The sequence below is a fragment of the Dendropsophus ebraccatus genome, chromosome 1 (genome assembly GCF_027789765.1).
Source record: "Dendropsophus ebraccatus isolate aDenEbr1 chromosome 1, aDenEbr1.pat, whole genome shotgun sequence".
Taxonomy (NCBI): domain Eukaryota; kingdom Metazoa; phylum Chordata; class Amphibia; order Anura; family Hylidae; genus Dendropsophus; species Dendropsophus ebraccatus.
Window position 1 is genome coordinate 188,582,008 of NC_091454.1, and position 19,765 is coordinate 188,601,772.

The window sequence follows — 19,765 nt, forward strand, 5'->3', positions numbered from 1 at the left end:
ATATTAATAAAAGGGATGTTTGCACAAAAATGACCCTCTTCTTCAGTGTCCCGTGCTCTATGGGAATGTAACAGCAGGTTAGGTCCTTCCAGAGTTAGAGTTTTCTGTTAATATAATGTGTATGAGTACCTGTTGCATGAACCCTTACTATAGTTAAAACCACATTTGCATTCAGTTTTATTTTTACCATTTTACAGAACTCTTAAAATATTTTCCATTTCACTTTAAAAGCAATTTCAAGAACGAGCATTTTTGTTCTCTAATTTCCTACTATAAACAGATGCGAAAAATGTGCTCTTTATGATCTTTCATTTCATTTCGGATTGTTCATACTAAATCTGTACGCACTGCGTGCTTTATAACAACATAAAAACATTTTCATTTGCAACTTGTAGCTATTGTTAAGCTTTTGTTTTTTATTTATTTATTTTATATATAAATGTTATAATTTGTATATAAATAATTTACTACAATGACTATACACAACGTTGCTGCATGTCTCCTTTCAGCCTAAGATGGTACAGTAAGTGATGATGCATAGAGCATAGCAGATTACTGCAACTGGAACTTCTGTTCCTTCTCCTTTAATTAGTGTTTGACAGTCTACATAATGTCACCATTACAGTATGTACTGAGTAGTAAGGTATACCATGTACACTTTACTACCTAGGCACCTTGCACTGGACATTCAAAGGGCTGAGTGCAGACCAAGCCAGTATTGCAGTGTGTCACCTTTAAGACAGTGAATAGTGATGCAAAGAGCATTGCTTGTTGCTGTACATGAGCAGGGACTCTTGTCTTTGAGAGGAGACCCTGCTCTTTCACATAAATTGTTTTGTGATGTCTGCTATATGCATGGCGCTATGGCACCTTTGTACTGAGAAATACATAGTATGTCTACTGCTCAGACAAAATTTGCTGAGCTGGGTGCAGAGCATCCAGACCAGTTAATGTAGGGTGTAAGAGGTGATGCATATATCAGTGATGGTTACCTCTGACTGATGCACATTCACTGTGCTGGGGGCTCTATCTCACTGCTCAATAAGTACCCAAAGCGAGATCTGATTTCTAATAAAATGTGGAGCAAATGTAGTCCATATTCTTACAGACTAGGAAACATTGATTGATGATCAGTACTAGTGATGAGCGAATAGTGAGATATTCGAATATTCGATAATCGTACGAATATCCCGTGAATATTCGAATATTCGATCGAATATTCGATCCCATTAGAGTCTATGGGAACAAGTATTCGATAAGTGAAAAACATCTATTTGACCATTTGGAGGGTAAAACTGGAAGCTGGGGGATTTGAACGCTTATCAAATATGTATCGAATATTCGCGGGATATTCGTACGAATATCGAATATTCGAATATCTCACTATTCGATCGAATATCTATTTGATCGAACAGTATTCACTCATCACTAATTGGTACCTCTCTGAAGCATGGGAGGCAATGGGAATGCCCAGTAGATGCCCACACAAACATGGAGAGAAGATGCAAATTCCATGTATCCATGTATGCAAATTCCATTTATCAGATTCAAACTCAATGCATCAATACAGGAGGGCAGTACTGCCAATCACTGTGCCACTGTTACAATTTTCAAGCCACTATACTTTACTCAGATTTACTTTAAAAAAAAAAAAAAACTTTTCTCCTATATTTAATTTTGAACAAATATGAATTTTGTTCAGTATTCAATATTACGAAAAAACACTAGTCTTCTTTTCCCTTTTCAACCAGTTCAATGCAAACCTTTTTTGAGCCAAAACTTGAAGTAGTGTTCGATAAACTAGACTTATTGCCTGACTACCTTCATAAAGAGACCTTAGTTGTTATGTAATGTCTCTCCAGCTACCAGTTCAGCTGTATTTTGGATAGACAATGTTCCAATAGCTGTAAAGGTGAAACAAAGCTTGTCATTTATGGCACTTTACAAGGTTTTACATCAATGACCTAATCTTCAGATTTCTGACTGCCCAGTCTTCAGGAATGGTACTGAAGTACAGTACAAGATGGTGCCATGTATGAATGGCAGACTGAAAAACCCCATAAAGGGTATTGTTTATTATTTTATTTTTTTTCATGTAGATCAATCAAGTCATAGATGTGGCTCCTGAAAACCTATGCAATTAGCCCTGAACCCTGCAACAAAAATTGGTGACCTTGTAAATGGCGACTGAATCCAGTAAAGCAGAAGCTTTGCTGTTTCACATTAAAGGGGTACTCCAGCAAAAAAATGTTTTCTTACAAATCATCTGGTATCAGAAAGTTATTTAAATTTGTTATTTACTTCTTTTTAAAAATCTAAAATTTTCCTGTACTTATTAGCTGTTGTATGCTTTGTAGGAAGCGGTGTATTTTTTCCAGTCTGACACAGTGCTCTATGCTGCCACCTCTGTCCCTGACAGGAGCTTTCCAGAGCAGTAGTAGGAAATTCCCATAGACAACCTCTCCAGCCCTGGATAGTTCCTGTCAGGAACAGAGGTGGCAGCAGAGAGCACTGTGTCAGACTGAAAAGAATCTACCATTTCCTGCAGGACATACAGCAGCTGATAAGTACTGAAAGACTTGAGATTTTTAATTAGAAGTAAATTGTAAATCTATATAACTTTCTGAAACCAGTTGATATTACAGGGAAAAATAAAAACTTTTTGCCTGAGTACTCTTTTATTTAGCGTGAATCCATTGTAAGGAACAGTTTATACTAAAAGAGTCCAATGCCCAAACATTTATTATTCATTAATGTGGCCATTCTTGCATATCTGATGGACATGTCAGTAAATAGTAATTATAACATATAATAAAATCACTTGCTTTTGAAAATGTGTCCATTGTATACAGTAGAATCCATTCTAGAAGCCAGACCATGTGTACATAAGATAATGATCATATAACTTTACTATACTCTTCCCACTCATATCCAGCTTGTAGCAGCATGGTTATGTGGGTTTGCTCCACAAGTAAATGTATTATTCAGAGCGATCATTTCATTGTTGTTTTAGCATCTTGTAATAATCTACAAACCAGAAATATTTTAAATATTAATTTGGAAAGTCTGGGAGGTAATGTTGTACGCCTGGTAAAACATGTACGTTTATAGATGCGGATACTAACTCTTTGTGTTCTAGAAGTATATCTCGGGAACAGCAAACCAATGCTAACCTGGCTGGCAAGCCAACAATGCAAGTTTTTATTGTAGTTGTATAAGTTATACGAATGTCTGTCTGTCTGTCTGTATGTATGTATGTATGTATGTATGTATGTATGTATGTCAGAATATTTTAGTCCTTTTTTGTTGGGTTGCCCACATAGTTGTTTCAAAGAGAATACCTAAATGATCTGAACTAGAAATATAGCAATGGTGGGAAGAGGGTGTAGTAGTTCTAGATTTATTTTTATTTTTTTTCACTTTCTTAGCTAAAAATTTAAATGTCAACTTTCCCCACACCGCCCTCCCATCCGGAATATATATAGCATTTAACAGTAACAGTAAAGTGTACTGTATACCTCGTACAGTAATACAGTTACTAAATCATTATTGCCATCTAAGTCCTTACTGCCTTGTATTTCACATATGTGTGCAGCTGTCATTTGCAGGTCTTGAAGTCCAAAGAGCAAGTGGCCAACAGCAGAAGGTGCTAGGCAGTATGACTTGGAGCTCCTCATGGAACCATGTGGCTCCTCAGGGACTCCTCTGCAATTTGCTGTCTGAGGCAAGATACTCATCTTGCCTCATGGCAGATATAGCCATACTAGCTAAGGCCATGTTCACACAACGTATGTTTTCCATAAATCACAGCCATTGTTGCCGATTTGTAACAATAGCTGTGATTTTTACAAAACTTACTTTGTACTGTAGTCAATGGGATCCTGGCCGGAGTGTATACATAGTATACACTCTGGCCGGGATCCCTTGAGGACGCAGCGAAAACTGACTTCACTGACACCGACCGTTCTGTGACACGGTTGGGTCACAGAACGGCTGGTGTTTCACAAAGTGTAAACCCGGCCTAAATTTACGTTTGAATCCACTCTGACTGTAAATATTTATTGTGCTATATTATGAAAATAAGTAAATAAAAATTCAAAAATTATGTTGTACCCATGTACATGTATATACTGGGTAAAGTTCCTATGTTTGGTTATTTGGGAGAGATAGGACAACACACCTCCTTTTGAAACACAAGCATGCATGCAATTATGAAAAAAAAGTAAACTTTAGGCTATATTCACACAACGTACAGACAACGTCCATTGTTTGGCACTCAAAATCAACAGCTGTCAAATAACGGCCGTTGTTGCATTGAAATCAATGGACAGAAATACATTGTGTGAACAGCGGTTGTTTTTTGCATTGACATCAATGCAACACATTTCACTATGAAAAGAACATCCGTTATTTTAACTGGAAAGAAGGACCATTTTTTTTCATAAAATGTACGTTGTGTAAACACAGCCCTGTGCTGGAAATGGATCCACATTTAAACCTTGTAGGATGTTAGATTGATCCAATAGACCCAAGCTTTATAGGTATACTACAGCATGTGCAAATTTGATGGATGGATGAATCTTTCTTTCGCTATTTCTTCCTTTCGCTATTTCTTTCTTTCGCTCTTTCTTTCTCTATCTATCTCTCACTCTTTCTTTCTTTCTTACTCGCTCTTTCTTTCTTTTTCTCTCTCGTTTCTTCTTTCTTTCTCTCTTTCTTTCTCTCTCTCTCTCTCTTTCTTTCTTTCTTTCTTTCTTTCTCTTTCTTTCTCTTTTTTTCTTTTTCTCACTCTCTTTTCCTTTCTTTCTCGCTCTCTCTTTTTTTCTTTCTTTCTGTCTTTCTTTCTTTCTTTTTCTCTCTCTCTCTTTCTTTATTTCTCTCTCTCTTTTTCTCTCTCTCTTTCTTTTTCTCACTCTCTTTTCCTTTCTTTCTTTCTCGCTCTCTCTTTTTTTCTTTCTTTCTGTCTTTCTTTTTCTCTCTCTCTCTTTCTTTATTTCTCTCTCTCTCTTTCTTTTTTTTCTCTTACTTAACTTAATCTGAGTTGTGATTGGTTGCCTTGGCCAATTTACACCAGTTTCTGTTTTATACACTTTGAGAAATTTGGGCCACCAAATGTAAAATCTACTTTGTATATTCAGATTATATTTTCGTATCTACCGGTGACTCAAAATTTCTCCAGACATATGTTTGAAGTTTTAGAAACGTATAACTTTCTGAGTAATAAGAATTAATGATTTTCAAGGAGAAAATGTTCTCGAAAGACATTCCAGCTCATTTCTTAGGCTCTGAGTGCAATGATATGAATAAAACACCAGTCCAAATGATAGAATCCAAACCATCGGTTCCTTAAATAATGGGTATTATCAATATGGGTCTTTTCGGTAATTTTCTCATTACTGAAACAATTCCCTTTAAATGCTCTCCGCGCCAAGCAGGCATTAAATGCCCCTTAATTACTAGTATTTAACCAATCAAATGTTTCCATTTCAAAGACCATTAGCTTTCTATTAAGACATTAAACAATTTAGTCAAATGTGCTTCATTGAGAGATCTCGCTGTGGGATTGTTTTAAGGTTTATCTCTGATGTCACGTCTGTCTCTTAAACGATGCTCTTATTTACTGATGTGCTGTTGTTTTGGCAATTTGTACTGTTGGCAGATATCATGGACTTGCCGTCAGACACAGGATGAGTAATCTGAGCAGATAAGAGTGTCTGTCTGCAAATGAGCTTGTGCTTCAGTGCATATGCACGGCAAGGTGAATTAAATCAATGGCTTCTCTAAGGGATGTAAACTACTACAATGCCTAAATGCATCTGTTATTTCTATATAATGGCAATTCTTGCACGAATTGCATCCGAGAGGAATTTGGATCTTGCACAACTACTCAAATTCCAACTTCCTTTTTAAAGCCCAGGCAATTTCTAATAGCCAGAATTGTGTTCATGCCTAAATTACAAATATGCTACTATGATCACGAGAACAGTTAGAGAATTTCAATTTTTTTATCAAATTTTTTTGATCATAAACGGTACAGGCACTTTTCAATCAATGAATGCACATATTTCAGTTACGTTTTCTTTAAACAATCCATACCTTAGGCTTTCATGTTATGCAATGCATTAACATAACAGGAAGGTACATCAATGCAAAGACAAAAGACTCTGCATTAACCTGGGGTTATATCAAGGTGTAATAGCTCTCCCTAAGAAAGTATGTTGTTATTTCCCTTTTAAAAAAAGACGCTCTCATTTACACTAAAGGCTCTATTACACAAAACGATTATTGGGCGTTATTTATTAACATGTTGAAAGACTAACAACAGTGATAGCAACGATCTGCTGCCACTGCGCCGTGAGCTGGGAGCTACGGTAGCAGACCGCCGCCATCTCTTACGGGCTGCCCAGAAGATCTGACGATGGCCTAAGCAGCGCATGTGCAATAGCGGTGGCAGCGATTGGGGATCAAGAAGCAAGCAAGTGCTGATCCGACAGGTTGGCGCTCGCTTGCTCTCTCTGATCATCCCATTAAATAAGGGTTGAACAGAACAAATAAACAAAAGAAATCCCAGCCCCCCTCACTTAAAAGTCATTATTCACTTTGGTCAAGTTGATATTGCTTTTCAATGTAGACTTTTAGTTCACTATGAGATCAGATTTCTTGCTGCCTAAACAAGTCTTCATGGGGGGTGGGGTAACAAGGAGACTACATAGGTTTAGTGTGAATATAGGGCTTGAGTCACCTCTTAAATCTCTAATGTTTTCCACGGTGTTGCTGCTTGTTAAGGTGTACTCTAATAGAAAAGGAAAAACTGATGGAAATGGCTTACACAAATAATGTAATGGTCAGAAATAGCGTTTCTCCTCATGTACACAAACATGACAACTTATCCCGTAATTTTATCTAAACAGACAGGTATGACTCAAGAGTATACATATTCTCACAGGTTTCCATTTCAGAAGGTGGATTTGAGAGTTAAATTTGTTGGTTTGTCACCAGATTCCTTTCTAAGTTTCAGTCTCTATGCTTCCATTTTCACCCACAGCTTCTTTGTACAGAGGAAGGTTTTTTTTTTGTTTTTTTTTAACTAGTTAAATGATTAATTCTAAAATTTGTTTCAGGTCTGATCCAACAAATCGAACTGCCAGATTTGCTTTAGATTTGAATCGCCTTTTCATTGGCCAAAAAAAATTATGTACTGGAGCATGGACACCTGTCAACGGCAGGAGTCCCTGCTGATGTACAGTATGGTTAACCAAGTGGCTAGGCTGGGTACAGAACAACCAGCTTAAATAATCTAGTGAGTTGAGTCCGTGATGCTCTAGGCTCCTTTGTGTACAGGAACAACATTTCAGATGCTAACAAAAAAAAATTTCTGACCAAATCTGATTGAATTGATGTGATTTACTCATCTTTAGTAAAAAAAAAAAAATCTTTCCTTTCATGGCTAGATCATCATGTTTGTAAACTCTTGGAACATACAGTATTAGACCCAATCTTCTTAAGGTTATTCACAAAGGCTAACACAACTTTAGCAGTATAAAGCACCATTGTTGATTTGAAAGGGTCTTTTTTGGAAAATCACAGTTAGAAAGCATATATTTAGGAAAGCATATCAACCATATCATTGACTGTGGCTTAAATAATTAGTAACCATTTCTCTCATAATATCTTTTTTTTAATGTGGGTCCTAACAAGGAATAAAAAATGCAAAAGACCTTGTAAAGCATGAAAAAACAAAAATGTTAGAAAATATCTTTATTGAACGCTTGAAATCATTAAAAGTATTTTTCACAGCTCAAGCTGTATAATTATCCAGAGATGAGAAAAAATTGTTAATGGTCACCTCTATTATGGTGCATCGCAGATTCGGGCCACAGAGTAGTTTATGCAATTTATTTTCTTTTTCCATCTGTATGGCTCTTTGTGATAATTAATAGTGAAGATCCGTCATGTTCGGATAGCGCTCCAGTTAATCACAAGCTGGCTCACTAAGGCTATTACAAATTTATTGTTTCTGGGACCATTTGTTATACTATGAATCACATGTTATTAGAATTATATTGCTATCGTCCGCTGGACCGCTTGGATTAGTTTGCAGCGTACGTGCTGGGGGATTGCATAATTATGTGTGACTAATCCTGGGATCTCAATATAAAGGTGGTGGGAGTGTGGGATATAGAAAGCACAGTATATTTGTTATTTTCACAACTTCACCACTTTCAAGCTTTAGGACTGGAGTTTTTTTTTTTTTTTTTTTTAAATCATCATTCCAGTAATAAGTTTTATTTTTTTGCTTCAAAACAATAATAAGGTTTTTTTTTTGCAAGACAAGTAATAGTTTATATGTATAGTACTTTGTAATAAGGTTCTTTTTATTATTTTTATTTAATTTAAATTTGGTAAGACAAGAATAAAAAGTCCCGGACATAAAATAAGTGGAGACTAATGTGTGCAGCCTTACCTTTCTTTTAGTTAAGACCAGGACTGTAATTTCTCATGAAACACCTTTAACATAATATAACAATATGCTGTAATAAGATATGTGTTGCTATAATCATGGGGCTATTATATGTATGGCAATTATAATGCTGTATACAGGTTTTACAGCAAAACATATACGTTATTAAAAAAAAAAAAAAAAATATATATATATATATATATATATATATATTTACATTTTTTAGCTATGAAACTATGAAAATACACCTGGTGTAAACTGCCCACAGCAACCAATCACAGCTCAGCTTTCAGCTCTGGTAAAATGTAAGAAGATCTGGGATTGGTTGTTGTGGGCAGTTTACACCAGATGTAGATTTATGCCCTTTCATAAATCTCCCCTTTAGTAATTTTTGCTCGTTTGAACACACACTTTCTGCTTTGGTAATTGTTTCCTCTCCCACACCTGTCTTTCCCTGTTGAGTTCTTTCTAGTCACATCACCGTTAACTTTGGCTTTGGTCATTTCTCTGACTGGCAGGTTTCCCTGACAGTTAGTGTGTTATGTTATCAGGTGTCTGTGCCTGGATATCAGGGGGACGGTCCAATCAAATTCTGCACCAGACCTCTGACCTCCTATAAAACATCTCCAGGGGACTAATTCCTTGCTGGCTAGTCTAGTGATCTAGCATGCTCTTCTTCCTTGTGATTATCTCATATGTTTCCTTTGGCTTTATCTGACCCCGGCTTTCTGTACCTGATTTCCCTGGTTATCTGGCTTCCATGACCCCTTGGCTTTTGTGACCACACTATCCTGTATGACTCCGATTTGGTCCCTCTGCTAACCTCTAGTTGTAACCTTGGCTTTTTGACCCTTCGTTATTGTATGTGTCTTTCTTTTCTGCATTTTGTATGCCACATACACGTAAATTAGGGACGGTCACCCAGTTGTCTGCAGCCGTCTAGGGCTGATTGAGGCTAATTGAGGGATAATGGGCACAAACTAACATTAGGGTCCACAGGTGAACAGGGGAAAGAAGACACCAACAACCAATTTTTGCTCTAGGGTATTAAGATATAGGGCTAGGACAAGGCAAACTGAATCTTTGGCCTTAGTGAAAGAAAGCCTGACTGCAGATTTGTGTTGAGCTGCAAAACTAGATACAGCCTATGGATATAAGTGGAGTTATTTATTCAATAACCCTTTTAATAACATTAAATTGCAAAAGTAATGCATTTTATCACATGTGGGTGACTACACTGCAATACATTATCGTTTACAATGCCATAACTAAGAGTTAACTGTAAGCCTGAAACGCGTTGGTTTTTCTTGTATATTTTTCCTGTAATTGGAGTTTCGAATGTGATTTAAATAAATAACTGGATTTTACAGCTTTTGGCTGGGTTCACACTATGTATATTTGAGGCTGTATTTGTGAGGCTGTATAGCAACCAAAACCAGGAGTGGATTGAAAACACAGAAAGGCTATGTTCACATAATGTTGTAATTGAGTGGATGGCCGTCATTTAATGGCAAATTTTTGCTGTTATTTTAAAACAACGGCTGTTATATTGAAATAATGGCAGTTATTTACCGTTATATGACGGCCATCCACTCAATTTCAACATTGTGTGAACAGAGCCTTTCTGTGTTTTCAATCCACTCCTGGTTTTGGTTGCTATGAGGACCTGACTTGAGGACCAAATACTGCCTGAAGTATACAGTGTGTGAACCCAGCCTTAGGGTATAAACCCACACACCGTATAAGCAGCGTATTTACTGCTGCGATACGCAGCAAATACGCAGCAAACACGCAGCAAATACGCAGCAAAAACGCAGCAGATTATATCTAAATAACTGAACACAGCATCAAATCTGTACCAACAAATCTGCTGCGTATTTGCTGCGTATTTGTTGCGTATCTGCTGTGTATACGGTGTGTGGGTTTGTACCCTCAAAGACATTGAACCATCTTCCTTGTCTGCATTTTTTTTTAAGATCCACATTAAGCTGCATCACGTATGTGCAAGTCCATGCATAACATTGGTAACACAACAGTGCAAAGAAACACATTATAAGAAATACACTATGAGGAAGCAAACTCTCAACTGCAGATTAAAACATCCCATTACCATTTCTTTTCCCCCCACAACACTTTCCGGAAGAGTGATGGGTTCTCCCGTGTGGGCTGTGATGTAGAGTAACCCGCATCTCACGAATAATGAATTGTTTTGGAGCCAATAAATTGGTTTCCATGAAATAACAAGTGTCTTGTGTTGAGATTGTGTTCTCTTGCATTATAAATGTTCTTAAAAGTTCACATCAACAAGTAAAATGTTCAAAGGGAAACCAAATTGTTCTTCTAGTGCTGGAGCCAGGGCTTTTAGTGTGCCTGAATAAATGACTGTCATGGTAACGATAGAAAACCTGCATTTTTCCAAAGAGCCCATTAAGCCTTCCCATCCATATCTCTGCTGCAGTGTCAGCTACTTATGCAGGGAGAGGCTCATTCAGCTCATATCTTCATTTTCCGAGCATCTGCGCAGGACTCTAACCTGCTCCAAACTAATAAATTAGAGAGATGTGCACAGACGGGGAACCTATGCTCTTCCTTGAAATCAAGGCGTATTATAGCATCTGAAACAGGGATGCAACTACGAAACAGCATAAAGATTGTATTATACAGTCAGTTTAAAGAGTTCTTCCATATTTTGCAGGTATCCTGCCACAAAGCTGAAATTAATGGTTCGACTGAGGTACTGTATGCATGACCACGTACAAAAACATATTGGGAGAGATTTATCAAACATGGTGTAAAGTGAAACTGGCTCAGTTGCCCCTAGCAACTAATCAGATTCCACTTTTCATTGCTCACAGGCTCTTTGGTGGAAAGGTGGAATCTGATTGGTTGCTATGGGCAACTGAGACAGTTTCACTTTAAACCATGTTGGATAAATCTCCCCCATTGTTCAGACTGAAGGTAGCCGTGAATTATAAGATGCACCCATAATTATAATTTACAGTATATTTTATATGGGTGCTATTCGGTTAGTATGGCAAAGTCAACCTCAGTACACTACCCCAATTCCAACCACAGTACTCCACCACAATGTCAGTCACAGTGCCCCACCACTAAGCCAACCACAGTACCCAACCACAATGCCAATCACAGTACCCCATCACAATGTCAGTCAACGTGTCCCACCACTATGCCAACCACAATACCCCCCCACACAATGCCAATCACAGTATCCCACCACAATGGCAACCACAGTGCCCCACTACAATGTGAACTACTGTTCCCCACCAAAATGCCAATCATATAGCCCCAATACAATACCATCCACAGGGCCCCACTGCAATGTCAACCACAGTGCTCCACCACCCACCAGATGCCTGACTATGACATGTTACAGTAACATCTGAGAAGAGAAGAGCTAAATGCAAGGGACCCTGAACTAAATGGAAGGAACTGGCCAGTAACATGTCATATCTGACATGTTTAACATACAGTATATTGTACCTTGTGGAAAAGAGAATTGCTAGGACCAACAAAATAACTATGGGGTTAAGAGAAAGATCTCTCACAATATGTCAAGTGTTCAGGACTCTGCATATCTGAAGAACAACCGAATGGCAAAAGAAATAGATAGTAATTGATTACTATGTCTAAGTGGTTTTGACTTTGAGAGTGCAATACATCAGTCTCAACATTTACGTCAATGGCCTAAATGACAGTCCCGTATTCCTTATATTCCACTTCTTGTAGATCAGTACAGCATATTGATCCCGGCCATTACTAGCTATAACCTGAGACCAGGATGAACATATTTTTCAGACAGGAACATGAACGTTTCTTTGACTACTTTGAAGTTTGTGAAATATATGTGAAGCTCTGTCACCTCCTGCGCTACATGTGTCACCCTACAGTCGCTGTACCAAATCCTCATAAAGTCATTTTCTGTTGTCCAGCAGGTGATGGTCCAGAATTGATGACGCCCAGCATGCAAGAAAGTACTCTCAAAGTCCTTTTTAATGCCCGTTGGTCTGGAATTTTCATTTCTTTAGTTCCAGAAGAGGAAATGTCATAAGCAGTGGGAAACTTTTGTGAAGGCTTTTAAAGCACTGAAAACATGGTTAATATTGCTTTACTGAACTCCTCGCTGCAAGTGTTCAGGTACAGCTAATATCTGTCTAATATCCTAACAAATCTGTTTGATCAGCACCTGCTTGGTGGAGTTTTAGATGCTTATTTTAGTTATTTACTTGATGTATCTTGCACTAGACCATAAAATTGGACGCACAAATTTAGCCTATGTTCAGATGCTGTCAGAGACTGGCTGTTCCGTGACCCACGGAACGGACGGTCTCAGAAAAGATCATCCTGGTCGGTCTACAGTACCGCCCAGACGATCTTTAGCGCCTCTGACTTCTGATGCGGGTGCATCCATGCGCACCCACATCAGAAATCCGCACTGCACATAATGGAGCCATTTTGTGAACTGACAGGGTTTTTTGTGGCACCGCTGTCAATTTTTCACAGCAGTGCTAGGGAGCCCGTCCGGAGTGTATACCATTTGAATCCCCACTCCGGCCGGGATTCTCTCAGCCTTCAGCACAACGTACGTTCCGAACTAATTGTGGCCGTTGCAACAACAGCCGTGATTACTGGGGAACTTACCTTGTGTGAACATGGCCTAAAGTGGTATTCAAGCAATAAAAACGTATTTCCTATCCACAGGATATGTGTCTTATAGAGGGTGTTCCAACTGTTGTCATCCCCTACATTCATGAGAGTAGGCACCAAACTGAATGGCACTGTGGGTTGGCATGCTCTTCATTCACTTTTGAGCCATCAGTGATAGCCAATTACAGCATTCAGCTACAGTATCTTCGTGGCTCCATATTCCAGTCTTTCCATTCCAGCCACTGGCGAAAGATGAGTGCATATTCTCACAAAGAGATAAGATTAAGGCTATGTTCTTACACAGTATTTTTGCTCAGTATTTGGTCAGTATTTTTCAACCAAAAACCAGGAGTGGATTGAAAACACAGAAAGGCTATGTTCACACATTGCTGAAATTGAGTGGATGGCCGTCATTTACCGTTGTTTTAAAATAACGGCAATTATTAATCATTAAATGGCAGTCATTCACTCAATTTCAACATTGTGTGAACAAAGCCTTTCTGTGTTTTCAATCCACTCCTGCTTTTGGTTGCAAAATACTGACCAAAATACTGAGCTAAAATACTGTGTGGGAACATAGCCCAATGGTGGGTTCACATATAACGTACCTGCTGCGAAAATCCTCACTGCCCATTTCAATAAGATTACACATTTGCAGCAGAATTGTTATCCTGCTGCTAGTATGTAAACGGAAGTGCTCTTAAAGGGGTTATCCAGTACTACAAAAACATGGCCACATGGCCGACTCTTGTCTCCAGTTAAGGTGCAGTTTGTAATTAAGCTCCATTTACTTCAATGGAACTGCGCAGCAAAACCCCAACCAAACTGGAGACAAGAGTGGGGCTGTCTCTGGAATAAAATTGGCCATGTTTTTGTAGCACTGGATAACCCCATTAACCCCCCGCGGCCTGGTGCATACATTATCGGCTCTGGCTCGCTTCGGGCAGCCACTAATTGGCTGAGCAGGACGTCCAGACACTAAAAAAACCCTGAAGCAAGCCAGAGTGTGGACTGGTAAAGTATGAACCGGGCCTTAGGGGTTAAGGGGGCTGCCTTTTCCATATTCACAGCGGAATGACAATTCTGCTGCAAATATGTAATCTTATTGAAAGTGACAGTGAACAGATTTGTAGCGCATACTGTACATTATGTGTAAACCCACCCTAAGACTAGATTCACATGTAACGTATCCGCAGCAGATTTCACGATCTGGCCGCATCTTAGGCTTCCGGCTCCCGGAGGTCCTGCGCAGCAAATCAGTGTGGTGATTGGCTAAGTGGGACCTACGAGGATCAGGAGCCTCAGATGCGGCCGAATCATGGAGCAGGTGAAATATCTTCCCGGCAGTGGCGGGTTAAGGGGGCCGGCACTTACATATTCACAGCGGGATGACAATCCTTCTGTGAGTATATAATGACATTAGAAATTACAGGAGAGGTATCCGCTGTTGATACGTTACTTGTGAATCTAGCCTAAAAGGGAATTCCGACAATAAAAAAAAAAAAAAAAAAAATATATATATATATATATATATATATATATATATATATATATATATATATATATCCTTTATCTGCAAATAGGAAAACATTGATGGCAAAAACTGACACGACTGTGCAAATGCTCCCGCTGTGCTTTTAATAATAGGCGTTTTCCTAACTGGCAAAGTTATTCACTATCTACAGAACATGGAAAAACTATCTGATTGTGTGTGTGTGTGTGTGTGTGGGGGGGGGGGGGGGAGTACCAGCAGTAGGACGCCCCACGATCAGATAGTTATCCCATATTCTGACCCCATTCCGTGGCTGCTATAGAGAATGAATGGATACATACATACATTCTCTAATATACCAATTATGGGTTATCTGTACAGACAGAATAGTATGTTATTTGTAAAATAATTTTGGACAAATAGGGCAAAATCTATAAAATGAGATAACATATACAATTATACAATTGTGTTATTGCCATAAGATACATCACACTTAGGGTCCATTTACACAGAAAGATTATCTGACAGATTATCTGTCAAAGATTTGAAGCCAAAGCCAGGAATGGATTTGAAAAGAGGAGACATTTCAGGCTTTCCTGTATGACCTGATCTCTGTTTATAGTCCATTTCTGGCTTTGGCTTCAAATCTTTGGCAGTTAATCTGTCAGATAATCTTTCTGTGTAAATGGACCCTTAGGATCCTTTGTTGCTCAGCCTTGTTATTATAAAGAATTGCCGGGCTTACTATGTATCATTCTGCATTCAGCGACAGTCGTTTTTCAGAATAAAATCTCCTGCTTTCTGCTCTACCAGATATTTGCATAAACCATTACTAGAGAGAATCCGCATTATTGCTCAGTCTAGTCATTAACCAACCTCAGCTGTGGGTACCCCCTCTGGTGGTCGGCAGTGGAGAACGATCATTCCTTCAATGGGAACTTCTTTTCCTTGAGGGTCTTGTTCAAAATTTTTCCTCAAATCTGTAGGGAGGAAAGGGCAGAATAAAAGCCCTGCTGTGTCTGAAATGAGCTTTAGTGTTGGGAAACAAGAAGTTTTACACATCTCTTATTCAGCACATACATACTTTGTATCCAGGGCCGCAGAGGCGCTAACAGAAGAAATAGCTGCCTTGGGGACAATGTGCCTTGACTGAGCTGGACCGTCCCTGAATAGAATATTTTTGCTGCTTCAGACGGAGAAGCATGTCTTTAGCGTATCTTATCACATGCAGACAAGGTCAATAGAAACAAAAAAACGGTCACTGAAAACAGACTTTTTTTATTCAGCTTTGAACTTTTTTTTGAAAAAACATAGAAAAGGTTTACATAAAACATACATTTTTACACTGAGTTGCAGCCCGTATTATAGTCCAGAGCTGCATTTATTTCTGCAGGTTTCAGAGCTGAAACTTGCGCTATACTGTTGGCATAACATTCTATGCTGTACAAGTGGGGGCAGAGTATAGTATGGTGTGCTGCCAGGCCCGGCTCCAGGTTTTTGCGGGCTCTTGGGTGACAGAGCCTCAGCGGGCCCCTCATCCATCCACTATGCACGATCACTTGACTTACACACACACACACATAACTGGCATATGCACTACTGACTGACCCCTACACTTTACTGACTGACACACACATTACTGACTGACACACACACACACACACACACGCTTACTAACTGACACACACACACACACACACACACACACACACACACACACACACACACACACCACTTACAGCTCAGTCTTCTCCCTTTTCCTCTATGTTGGGCTGATCCCCACACTGTAGTATTGAGGACCTGTGGGTCATGTGATCAGGTCCTTCATCCCTCTCTCACTGCAGGATGCTGGCAGGTACTTCTCTGTCTTTTGATGTTCAGGCCGCTCACCCTGCACTACAGTGAACTGTCTGAACATCAGAACACCAGGCTCCTCTCACACTATGGGCCCCGACACTTACTCAAGTAATCCCCGTGCTAACGCCGGCCCTGTGTGTTGCTTGCTAACACTGCAGTCACAATGGAGGGCTGTGGCAGCCAGCTCAGGGGAAAGTGGCAATGTGGGATGATGATGGCAATCTGCATCTAACCACTGTTTGGCATCTGCACAATACTGCATTGAGATGAGGTGCCACCAAGTTGGGGGTGCTACACTTGTAGGACTTATCTCTTAAAGGGGAACTGCAGCAAAGAAAAAATCTTTCAAATCAACTTGTGCCAGAAAGTGCTAGAGATTTGTAAATTACTTCTATTAAAAAAAAAAAAAAATCCTCAGTCTTCCAGTACTTATCAGCTGCTGCATGTCCTGCATGAAGTAGTATATTCTTTCCAGTCTGGAGATAAGGAGAGGTTCTCTATGGCAGTGCTTCTCAATTCCAGGCCTCACCAACAGGTCATGTCTTGAGGATTTCCTTAGTATTTCACAGGTGACATAAATATACTCAGTGCATCGGGTATTAGCACAGGTGTTCTTTGTATGGGATATCCTAAAAACATGACCTCTTGTTGAGGCCTGAGGACTGGAATTGAGAAGCAATGCTCTATGGGCATTTGCTACTGCTCTGGACAGTTCCTGACGTGGACAGAGGTGGCAGCAAAGAGGATTGTGTCAGACTGAATACACCACATCCTACAGCACATACAGTAGCTGATAAGTATCGGAAGACTTGAGATATTTTTATTAAAAGCAAATTACAAATCACTGGCGTATTCTGAAAGAATATTTATTATATAAATAGTATTATAATAAAAATGCTGCAGCACCCCTTTAATATAGAACTAATGATTGTCCTCATCAATGTCAGTTTTTCTGTTGATAAGGGATGTGTTAATGGCCATAGAGCCCCTTTAAAGGAGTAATTCACAAAAAAAAAAAAAAAAATATTTCAAATCAACTGAAAATGGCAGAGATTTGTAATTTACTCCTATTAAAAAGAATTTTCAGTCTTCTAGTACTTATCAGCTGCTGTATGTCCTGCATGAAGTGGTGCATTCTTTTCAGTCTGACCCAGTGCTCTCTGATGCCACCTCTGTCCATGTTGGGAAATGTCCAGAACAGTAGCAGCTTACCATAAAAAACCTCTCTTGCTCCTACACACTGGAAATAATACCACTATCTGCGGGACATGCAGCAGCTGATAATTACTAGAAGACTTGAGAATTTTTAATAGAAGTAATTTGCAATCTCTGGAACTTTCTGGCACCTGTTGATTTGAAAGATTATTATTTTTTTGTTGTGAAATACCCCTTTAAAGGCCATGTTAACTGACATAATCCATTTTATAATCCTCTGAGTCCTCTGGTATAATTATTCTGTTATTCCTTTTATTCTGTTATGTTTCTACAGCTCCTTTCCCGCGCCATGTTAAAGGAGATAATGAGGATTAGGAAAAAAAAAAAAAAAAAAACACCCCTGTCTTCAGGTTGTGTGTGGTATTACAACACTGCAACAGTCAGTTCAATGGAGCTGAGCGCTAATACCACGCACACACACACACACACACACACACACACACACACACACACACACACACACACACACACACACACACACACACACACACACACACACACACACACACACACTGGAGACAGATGTGGTGCTATGTATTTCTAACCCTGGATAACCCCTTTAACATCCAGAATACAAATCCCATGTGGCAGTCTCGTACCTTTTTTCCATTTGCCACTTGATCTTGTGCTATCATACATTTGGTAGGTTAGGCTGGGTTCACACTGCGTTTTTGCAATCTGTTTTTTTCATAAATTTTTTGCAAAAAAAAAAAAAAAAAACGGATGGAAAACTGATTAAAAACGGATGCATTTGTGTACATCCGTTTTGATCCGTTTTTCCTTCGACTTCCCTTATTTTAAAAAAAAAATTCAAAACGGAGAATACTTTTGTGTCTGTTAAAAAAAAAGGATTTGTTTTGATCCTTTTTTAAAAAAAATAATGGAAATCAATGGAAAAACGGATCAAAACGGATGCACACAAACCCATGCGTTTTTTAATGAATTTTTCATCCCTTGTTTTTTTTTGCAAAAACTGATGAAAAAAACGGATTGCAAAAACACAGTGTGAACCCAGCCTTAGCCAGAAGTGAGTACAAAGGAATATTACTGCAGGATTACTCTACACCTTGCCTGTATAAGGGCTACAATTAAAAATTTTATTTACTAATTTTATTGGTGCAATACAGTATGTACTGCAGGGGACTCTCTATTACAATCACAATACTTACAAGCTATGCGCACAGATGCCCTTCTGCTTTTGGAGGTCCCCAGATTACTCCAAGCTACACACTGGCACCAGTAATCCTCGGAACCATGGAAATCCTCCACCTGCTGCCGGGTCACATTGATGAAAACTTCCAGAATTTTTAGACCTAGAGAAGAAGAGAGCAAAGAAATGGTAAATTTTGTGCATATTTATGTGTATAATAATAAGAGTCAGATGCAAAAAAAAGTTTTCTTGTTCTTGACCTTAGGAGACAAAGAGGCACATCTAATGTCTGAAGGTGCCTTGTACTGCTATGCCCTTGCCCCCTACTTCTATCCCAACCATCTGCCTAACTGATGGACAGCCAGGATTCTATGAGCCCCGGTGAAATCCCATGCAGGCACCCTGTGGCTCAAGGAACAAACAAAATACACAAATACCTGTGTAACAGGGTTTCATCTAAGCATTGCCAAAACAGCATTGTCCACGTGGCAGAAAGAATATAGAGGAATGATCACTTGACCTCAGGGTGACCCTGCAAACTGCTATCCTAACCAATCAGGAGGCAGTATAGAGGTGATATGTGGCCCACTACAAGCTGTTATAATGATAGGATAAGACAAATCATTGTAAGGCACAGTGATCACCGAATAACACAAATAGGAGTAGGACCATACAAACATCATAACAAGCTAAAGCAGCACTGCACGGAGCATCCTGCATCTGTTCTGCAAGTAAGTGTATCAGTTTTTTTTTTTTTTTGGTACACTAATTGTTGTGAAAAAGCAGTGCATAGAAGGGGTTTGTGTCACTTTTTTTACACAGTCTGTTTAAAGGAGAACTCCAGACAGTACCTATTATTTTAAAACACCCCGGGAGGTGGTAGGTGAAAACAATAACATCCACTTATCTCCCCGGCTCCAAGGCT

The 19,765-nt window shown here is 39.1% G+C and overlaps 1 protein-coding gene across 4 annotated transcripts in view; it reads right to left on the reverse strand.

Annotated features, from left to right (window-relative positions):
- UNC5D (unc-5 netrin receptor D) overlaps positions 1–19,765 on the reverse strand; it is a 477,260-nt gene that overhangs the window by 250,849 nt on the left and 206,646 nt on the right. For all 4 annotated transcript variants that reach the window (XM_069956215.1, XM_069956352.1, XM_069956101.1 and 1 more), the window contains exons 3-4: positions 18,860–19,003; positions 15,495–15,598 (exon numbers count right to left, since the gene is read on the reverse strand). In XM_069956215.1, the coding sequence (XP_069812316.1) occupies positions 15,495–15,598; positions 18,860–19,003 (248 nt within the window). The remainder of the gene's footprint in view (positions 1–15,494; positions 15,599–18,859; positions 19,004–19,765) is intronic.